The 9,301-nt window shown below is 41.9% G+C and overlaps 2 protein-coding genes across 2 annotated transcripts; both read left to right on the top strand.

Moving 5' to 3' along the window:
* Positions 1-1,379: 1,379 nt before the first annotated feature.
* Positions 1,380-5,455, top strand: kpna7 (karyopherin alpha 7 (importin alpha 8)). Its single transcript, XM_035636535.2, has 12 exons — positions 1,380-1,581; positions 1,661-1,804; positions 1,894-1,979; positions 2,197-2,365; positions 2,497-2,596; positions 2,768-2,850; positions 3,292-3,378; positions 3,477-3,653; positions 3,757-3,990; positions 4,710-4,892; positions 4,975-5,121; positions 5,310-5,455. The coding sequence occupies exons 1-12, from the start codon at positions 1,516-1,518 to the stop codon at positions 5,394-5,396; spliced, it is 1,563 nt and encodes a 520-aa protein (XP_035492428.1). The 5' UTR covers positions 1,380-1,515; the 3' UTR covers positions 5,397-5,455.
* Positions 5,456-7,153: 1,698 nt separating this feature from the next.
* LOC118312162 (NAD(P)(+)--arginine ADP-ribosyltransferase 2) lies at positions 7,154-9,095 on the top strand. The gene is made up of 3 exons (XM_035636538.2): positions 7,154-7,564; positions 7,712-7,798; positions 8,074-9,095. Exons 2-3 carry the CDS (start codon positions 7,724-7,726, stop codon positions 8,917-8,919), a joined length of 921 nt encoding a protein of 306 aa, XP_035492431.2. The 5' UTR covers positions 7,154-7,564; positions 7,712-7,723; the 3' UTR covers positions 8,920-9,095.
* The last annotated feature ends 206 nt before the right edge of the window (positions 9,096-9,301 follow it).

Here is a 9,301-nt window from a genome sequence, read left to right as displayed (position 1 = left end):
TCTTCAACCAGTTTTTAAGCTATCAGATATTCTTTATTATATTAACATTCATAGTTCTCTGTGAAAACCACAAAACAGGGGATCAAAAAGACCACAGCACTCTGGCTTCTTAAAGCTTCTTGAATGTAATTGTGACCACTAGGGGTCAGACAAACAAATACAGTAAACAGGATGGTATTCATCCATCCATTTGATTTGTGCCCAGAGCCTTGTAGTGAGATGAATGTGCTGAAAACTGCACTACCATGCCACAACTATCACGATAACACTGTTTGGTAATGTTCAACACATCATTTTTTTAAGCCCTCTTTTCCTTGTCGTCCTTGTTTCAAAAAGCTCATCTTTAGAGATAGTAATGTGTTTTATGTGTCTACATTAGTGTGGAGAGAGACAGAAAGAGAGAGAGTTTTTCAGTGCAAGGTGTGAGGAGGAAGGTCAAAGGGTCCATGTTGGAGGAAACCATGAAACCTGTGACCTACACTTGGTGGTGGTGAGGCTCAGGCCGAGGGACACACGACTCTGAGAACTCACAGTTACATGACCCTCTTTAGTACAGCGTGCGTGTGTGTGTGTGTGTGCGTGTGTGTGTGTGTGTGTGTGTGTGTGTGTGTGTGTGTGTGTGTGTGTGTGCACATATGTTATCGAGAGGAAGTGATTATAACTCGGTCAGGGGGAAACCGCCACTTCAGTTGCCATTGTTCATCCCTTCCTGGTTGTTACAGAGGAAGAAGAGACTCCATCACTGTCGTCACACTTTTTTTCTGCCTAGCTTTTTCTCTCACAATCTTTCTTCTATTACACGTGTGAGATCTGACTTTTTATCATCTTTTCCTCTTTTTTGACATCATCCAGCTGCCACGATTTACATCTAAAAAAAATAAATCAACCTGGACTGCACTTAGAAGAATAGTAATTCCCCTTTCGGGCAATTATGAGATACACTGTGAATTTACAAGATCCCTGCAATTTAGGATTACATCTGATTTCATCACAACTACCTCCAAACACAGTTACACACAGTTACAAACACACATGCGCGCACACACACACACACACACGCACAATTGTAGGTGTCAGTTATGTTATGCTGCCATCTACTGTCTAAGGCAAGCAATTAAAGAGAAAGCAGTCCGTATCCATAATTATTTACACTATGGAATTTCATAGTGCAAATGTAAGTAAAATGAAAAATACATGAAACGTGATTTTAAAGGGGTCTGGGGTTGTTAGAATCTAGATCATTTTGTTCACAGACAGGAAACCTTGCTCATGAACCCCGGGCCTTCGACAAATGGAACCGGCCGTTGTGGAACCTGCGGAGGTTCCGGGTTACCTGATTGAGATTTGCACACGTGCGTGTGAAGGAACCAATGGGACTGTGACATCAATCAGGGGTCATTGGATTCACCCGAGGCGACTCCGCTACTTAAAGCATGCGTGGGAGAAAGTTTCACCAACTTTTCGTCGGTGCGAGTCAAGCTGTTCGGACGCGTGCACCGTGCGTAAAAGTCCACCATGCCTACCAAGAACGTCACCGACGAGCGCATCACGAAATTCAAAAACAAGGGGAAGGATCCGGCAGTAAGTTGGGTGTTTATTTCGTTTTTTAAAGATCATGAGTGGTTACTATACTGCCACATTGCGCCTCGTGTACTTGCAGAAACTTCGCGAGAAACGGATCTCGGAGTGCGTGGAACTGCGCAAAGCTCACAAGAATGAGAGCTTCCTGAAGAGACGCAACCTCACGCTGTCGTCTCTCCCGGACGAGGAGGCTCTTTCTCCCGACTACATCTCCAACGACAGGGTGGGAAAGCCTTTAACAACTCAACAACAAACCCTTTAACAACTCAATGCAAACTAGGGTCGCCTCCTGATTGGTTACCTGTGTTGTAGGTCTCACTTGTATCCTTTGAGGAAATAGTTAAGGACGTGACTTGCGACTGCAGGGAATCCCAAACCCGAGGCTGTCAGGTAGCCAGGTGAGCTTTTTCAAGTCTGTTCTTTATCTAATAAAAATGTTTCCATTTGAACCTAATGAAATTTCAATGTTGCTTCGATGCTCCACTGACTGTAACCCAAGAACCAGTTGAAAATATCTCCAATATTCCATCTGTTGAAAGCAAAGCAAAGCAGAGCGGGGGGGGGCTAGAGTGACATGTACAGTTTTAAAGTAAATTCACTGAACCCATTTCACAGGAAGCTGCTTTCTCAAGAGCGTAACCCTCCTCTGAAGGAGATCATAGACGCTGGTCTGCTGACCCACTTTGTGTCCTTCCTGTCTATGGACGACGAGCCGACTCTGCAGTTTGAAGCGGCTTGGGCTCTGACAAACATCGCCTCTGGAACATCTTGGCATACACAACAGGTGTCGACTCTACGGAGACTTTTGTGTGATGGAACCGTTCTGTTTCACAGTAACGTTTGGTCGTCACGGTGCTCGATTGGCTTATGAAGTTTATTCTTTCAGAATAAATTGAGGTGAATTTCTGTTCTCAGGTGGTGGAACATGGTGCTGTACCAGCCTTCATCTCTCTGCTGGCCTCACCGCTGTTGCACATCAGTGAACAGGCTGTGTGGGCTCTTGGAAACATTGCAGGTAAAATGCCAAGTTAACTAAATGTTTTATGTTTCCATTGTATCCAGATAAGACATTTCATTAAAACTGAGATCTACTACAAAAATCGGTTATTTTGCTTACCCCATATAATCAAGCTATGAAGTGACGAAGTCTGTGCTAAAACGTAATGTTTCCATATGTAACTGACAGGCGACGGTGCAGCTTATCGAGACATCCTGATTGAATGCAATGTCGTTCCAGCGCTGCTGGCCCGCATTTCCCCGGACACACCAGTAAGTCTCAATTTTACAAGACCAGGTCCAGGCCTTCACTGATGTGCAGGAATCTACATGGACAAGTTTACTCAATCTCAAGCATTCCCAGGTGGCCAACACAACATGGCTCCATTTTGTCTGGACACTTACAAATGTCCAGACGGATGCAGGTGTTATCCAAGTTGTGAATAGTGTAGCGCTAATGTGGACTCTAAAATCACTTTGTCTCCAGATCCCAGATTTTATAATCTCAAGCTCCTCAGCCCCAGCTGGTGCTGACTTGTGACCCCACTTTAGTCCATTTCATCATATTTCACTTGGCTCCCTCTGAGGCCACTAAAGAGTGAAACCTTTCCACATGCAGTACTTCCTTACACCTTAACAAGTGAAAGGTCTCTACGTGGCACATGTGTAATCTTTCCGCTGTGTAGTCCCGTTGCTGACTATTTATCACTCCAGGTTGGCTACCTACGTAACCTAACGTGGACGTTGTCCAACCTCTGCCGAAACAAGAACCCATTTCCACCCCTGTCTGCAGTCCTGCAGGTAAGTGAGTGACCCCAGCTTGGTCCAGACACTTTCTCACTCCAGGAAGGTCCCCACAATACCAATAAGACGTCTAATTTGCCCCAATTGTCATTCAGGTGCTTCCCTCTCTGATCCAGTTACTCCATCTCAGTGATAAGGACATCTTGTCTGACGCATGCTGGGCAATCTCCTACCTCTCAGATGGCGACAATGACCGCATTGATGTCGTAGTAAAAACTGGCATTGTCTCCCGGCTGGTGGGGCTCATGAGCCACGAGGAGCTCAGTGTCATGGTAGTGTTTTTGACTCATTCAAACTTCCCAATTATTCTCACTGTCCCGTAAAAACTACTAAATGAGGTTATCCTTGTCACTGACCTGTTTGCATTACGTCCAGACCCCGGCTCTTCGCTCCATCGGCAACATAGTGAGCGGCTCCGACGTGCATACCCAGACGGCAATAGATGCTGGAGTTCTGACCATCCTTCCTCAACTGATGAGGCACTCAAAGGCCAGTGTGCAGAAAGAGGCAGCGTGGGCATTGTCCAACATCGCTGCAGGGCCCTGTAAGCAAATCCAACAGCTCATCACCTGCGGACTTCTCCCTCCTCTGGTAGAGCAGCTCAGAAATGTGAGTAGCTCATAAACAATGCTTGTTGTTGTTGTTTGAACTGACTAGTATAAATGTTATTTGACATGTCACGTTGTTTGACATGCTCCAGGTGTTGTACAGGCTGTTCATTGACATGTTCACTATTAGTAGTAACGAATGCTTATCCTACTACGACAACTCAAAATACTTTAACTGTACATTGACCTACATTTTGAAACTGAAATTGCCACGTGTACTCGATGGCTTTTATAGTAGAAATATTAAAAAGCCATTGTACCTTTCTGTGAGAAATTAAAAAATACTTGTTTGACAACATGCGGCACTTCAGAAATTTAATTCCCTTCAGCAACTTTCAAAATGACTATCGAACAACTTACTTAAAATATCTGAAATGGATTTAATGTTGGTAGAGATTTGAGTGACAGTAGATGAATGACTGCCTGGAGACAAACATGGAATCGACAACTTGTCACTTGAGGGCTGGAACCTGATGACCTTGTGGAGTCTTTAAGTCTGATTCTTTCTATTCTACGTGGTAACTTCACAAATTGCAACACATGTATCTCACATCAACTTTTCAAAAGCCAAGAATAACCAGTTTCAGTTTTGAGATTCAATTTGTAATCCTTAAATTTACTGTAATTGAGAATCCTCAACATTTGGAGATTTCTGGTTTTCACCACACCGTAACGAATGTTAAGTTTGCAGAACAACGGCTTTTATCAATTTTTTCACAGGGAGACTTCAAAACTCAAAGGGAGGCAGTGTGGGCAGTGACAAACTTCACCAGCGGGGGCACTGTGGAGCAGGTGGTCAATCTTGTGCAGAGTGGCGCCCTGGAGGCAATAATCAACCTGTTGCAGGTCAAAGACGCTAAAGTAATTCTGGTCATACTGGATGCCATCAATAACATGTTCATGGTAAGGAGGTATGGTTATCTGTCTAAAACTTGCAACAATTTGCTCCCAAGGACAATCGAATGACTTCCGTCTGACTTTACAGGCGGCAGAGAAGCTCGGTGAGATGGAAAAACTCAGCCTGTTGGTTGAAGAGCTGGGAGGGCTGGACCGCATAGAGTTGCTGCAGAACCATGACAATGAGATGGTGTACCAGGCTGCACACAACCTCATAGAAAAGTACTTTGGTGACGTAAGTCGGCATATTGTATTTTTAACACTAGACATCTTACATTTGGTAACTTGAAGCATGAGCTGACTTTAGTTTTACCTTTAAAATATCTGGTTTATTGTGGTATCTGAAAATGGGTTAATCTCAGTAATGCTTAAAGTAATGTTTGTATTTACAATTTTTGAAATGTGACTTTCTGGTTCTTACAGGATGAGATTGGGGGCATCAAGGTTGACACTACTGATGATGCGTTTGTATTTCAGTGCTCTGATGTTCAGAAAACCTTTGAATTTTAATGTGATATGCTATTGTATGTGTTTTAATTTATGTTCAAAATAAAATATATTGCATTAAAGTCTGTATCTTGAGTCTCAAACTGGACAAATCAGCAGTATTGGGTACAAGACAAAGTGCCATATTCAGAGAGACCGGTATTATATTCTAAATCAGTTCATATTAAGTTGAACTATTTGGGGATCTGATTTTCGGATTATAAAATATCTGGATTTCACTTCACTTGGACTCTGTCCAACAGCTGTAGCCATTCGTCTTGTCTCTAGTTTAGCTATAAATGTCTAAACCATGAAGGTCTGTGGCCAATGTTGACTTTTTGGGGCTGTTAAAGACAAACAATGCAATATTTTATAGAAATTGCAATCCACATTGAAAGTGTATCAAACATGAATTTGGTTTATGAAAAATGTAATTCTTAAGTAGAACAAAAACATGGACTCTGGCAATTCCACGGCAATGCTGTATTGTCCCTGTGATTCAGAGCTACTTCCTCACTCACTGTAGTGCTGCAATTGGCGGTTGGACACTCCATTGTGAGAAAATAAAGCCGTATGAAATCTCTTTATCCTACACTTTTTGGCCATGAGTCAGAATTCCACAATATACAGAGCGGCATACACATTTTAAATAGTTTTAACTGAGTTAATAACTCAACTATTTACAAATGGACAATATATTTGGTGTTTAGAAACTCTCCTCGTCACTGGGCAGGTAGTACTCGGTTTCAGCTGCCTGCTTTGCCTTCAAACAGGATGGTGTGGCATAGAATTAGACATGGTATTGTCATAGTTGTCAGTTTATTGGTAACGCCTGGCTGAAATATAGGCTAATACAATATATATATTTTTTAAACTGCCTTCATTATAATTGTAAAGCTTTTTTTAAAAACTGTCTTAGGTGCTGATTCCACTTACTGTTATAGAGGATGTAGAATGTGGAGCTGATCTGCATTTTAGCTGTAAATGGATTGGACAAAATTATGGAAACAAGTCCGTATAATGCAATAACAGTTAAACAGCAGTTGAAGTACACCCTAAAATGACAGTTGAATCTACACCAATAAAACATTGCATTAGTTTTAGCTTGGTTCAACCTATAAACTGGCAAGTGAGAGGATTCTAAAGTGACTTATGGATTAGCCAAGAGCGAAACAAGATTTCCAGCACCAGTGAACAGTCTACTGTTGAACTGGTTGACATTAGACTTAGCTGTGTAGTTGAAAAAAGCTGGATGTCTACCGCCATGACGTGATGACGGTAAAACGAACAAATTATTTGGATTTCTTCTGCTATGACGTAAGATAAATTATGGGACAGCTGAACAAGAAGTTAAAGGGACTTCCCAAAACAATGGAATTGACATGTATTTCACCAGAGTGGTGACTCAAGTGTGACAAAATCTTCCGTTTTCTTCATGTTGGGCATTGAAGTTAGGCCTTAATTCCTGTTTGTGGTTGGCTTTGGTTTTTGCTAATCCTAGAATGTTTGTACTGTGCACAACATTTGAAACTTAACTAATATAAAATGCCAAAAGGATCTAAAGGAGCAACACGAGTGAAAGTCATTCTTTTAGTTTGAATAAATTGTGATAAACCTGGGAACTGTTGCCTGACCTGTGGAAAGGAGGTAGAATGAGAGACATTTTCTCACTTGTTTCAAGCCATATGGTTGTTTGTTTTTTATCCATCATCTGATTTCTGCCACAACTTCATCTGTTAATGAAACTTTTTACAGTTATCGTCACCATTACACACTGTCAGCAGTTACCATACTTTTCAGCAGATCTCAGCTTGGGCAACTGAAAGCTGACTCATCCTGCACTGATCGATCCTGAAATAGACCTTATATTTCCCCAGATATTTTTTTGAAATTTTGGGGTACTGACCCTTCAACCTTGCAACTTTCATCTTTTGGAGCTGATGAAATCAAGTGAAAAAAATACATTGCTGGTTGCCAAAAATAAAAGCAAAAAATTCTGGGGAAACCCAGAAACCCTAGGTTACTACATGAGTGGAGGTTGTGATTGACAGGGTGGAAGGTTCGACGCCCTGATGCTACCCCTCTCTCATACACACCCACATCAGCTCTGATATAAGAGAAGACAACTGGGATCAGACCAAACACCTCACTGGCTTTGACCATCACAACACCTGCTGCTGCACCATTATCTGGTAAGATCATATGCAATGGTCAGTTCTTACGATCTTATTTCTAAGCTGAAATGTTAAATTGTTTTAAACATGTTTGTGGAAAAATACAAAAATAAGCTGTATATTACTGTTGACTTGAGGAAGACTGACTTGTTCTTTTCTTTCCAGGCGTTACCAGTAATGTTGAAGGATGACGTGTTGTTCATTGTCCTCTGCTGCATCTGTATAAAGATAAAGCTCCTGGATGCAAAGATTGTAAGATACACACTATTCACTGATGCTTCCCCGGCTCATAAAAACTTGTGTATTTTGACGACTGGTAAATATAATTGAAGTGACTCGACTGATGACTCCCTCCATCCTGGTTGAAATACATAAAACAGCTGCACGATTAACATTTACTGTGCAGATTTAAGTTACGAATTCTTACATAAAAAAAAACACTTGAGCATATGTGCCAGCTTTGTTCTTGCTGAATGCATTAGACAATTAGACTGCACCTAAAGTACTTAATGTTTTTTCTCCTACAGTTGCTTGTTAAGACATCATCCGAGGCCACAAAGGACCCATCTTTGGCCCCTGAAGGTCCTGTAAAGGTTCACAATATCTCCATCCATGCTGTCCAAAATTCCCCACTGAATTCCTCAAGCGCCTCAGTGCAGGTCTCTTCGGGCCTGTCCAGCCTCTTCAGAATCCCCCTGAGCTTGTCCCAGGACTCTGTTGATGACATGTATTACGGTTGCTCCCAGAAGATGCTCATCCAGGTGAAACTTCGCTACCTACCAAGGCGCACCGGGGAAGGTCTGCACACCACGTACACAAAGCTTTGTGCCCTTAAAGCCATGAAGACCAAGGACATCTACGACCCTCTGTCCTGGAATCACTTCAGGGCTCTGTGTGCCTACACAGCCGGGTCCTACGACGACTTGAATCGAGCAGTCCGCAGGGGGAAGGCTTCCTACAAGACCTCATTTGAATTCCACGCTCTCCACTTCTTGCTGTCAGACTCCATCCGGCTCCTGAAACTCAACCAAAGGAGCTGCTACACTACCTACCGCAGGAGCAAGCTGCTCTTCAGCGGGGAAGCTGGACAAACCATCCGCTTTGGCTCCTTTTCCTCCAGCTCCCTCAACAAAGATCTGCGTCAGTTTGGACGAAGGACCTGCTTTCAGATAGTCACGTGTTTCGGCGCCTACCTCAAATCATATTCAGAGTTTGACTCTGACGAGGATGAAGTACTGATTCCTCCGTATGAGATGTTCAATATTGTCTCTGTGGACACGTCGGGAGAGAACGATTTACACTGTGATGTTTTCTACAAGCTTGAGACGGCGGGGGTTTACAGCAGCCTCAACTGTCAGGCTGTGGACCTTTAAAAAGTACAAGGTCTTCCATTTTAACACTATAGTTTTGATGCGTCAGTGTGATTACTGTGACCATGAGCCACAGTGATTCATTTTGATGATAAAGATAATCAAGCTCAAACTGTTATATTTAATTTCACGGTGAAAAATATTGTGGTAAAAGAAATACAGAAATTCTGCAAAAGTCATCATTTTGGCTTATTTTCTCTTTTGCTGTTTTTTAAAACAAGTTGTGAATTTTACAGGAAGAAGCAAATATGATATATATATGTATATATACATATACATACATATATACATATGATATACATAAATATGATATATATGTATATATACATATACATACATATACATATATATATATATATATATATATATATATATATATGGTTTT

The sequence above is a fragment of the Scophthalmus maximus genome, chromosome 8, assembly GCF_022379125.1.
Source record: "Scophthalmus maximus strain ysfricsl-2021 chromosome 8, ASM2237912v1, whole genome shotgun sequence".
Classification (NCBI taxonomy): domain Eukaryota; kingdom Metazoa; phylum Chordata; class Actinopteri; order Pleuronectiformes; family Scophthalmidae; genus Scophthalmus; species Scophthalmus maximus.
Note: the sequence above shows the minus strand (reverse complement) of the source record. Positions and strands in the feature narration are given on the sequence as shown.

What these genes read in the sequence shown, in the direction of transcription:
- kpna7 (XM_035636535.2), top strand. Translation starts at nt 1,516, where the DNA reads ATGCCTACCAAGAACGTCACCGACGAGCGCATCACGAAATTCAAAAAC. An exon ending in ACAAGGGGAAGGATCCGGCA is followed by an intron (nt 1,582 to 1,660) that starts GTAAGTTGGGTG and finishes GTGTACTTGCAG; the next exon opens with AAACTTCGCGAGAAACGGAT. An exon ending in CATCTTGGCATACACAACAG is followed by an intron (nt 2,366 to 2,496) that starts GTGTCGACTCTA and finishes TTCTGTTCTCAG; the next exon opens with GTGGTGGAACATGGTGCTGT.
- LOC118312162 (XM_035636538.2), top strand. Translation starts at nt 7,724, where the DNA reads ATGTTGAAGGATGACGTGTTGTTCATTGTCCTCTGCTGCATCTGTATA. An exon ending in AGCTCCTGGATGCAAAGATT is followed by an intron (nt 7,799 to 8,073) that starts GTAAGATACACA and finishes TTTCTCCTACAG; the next exon opens with TTGCTTGTTAAGACATCATC.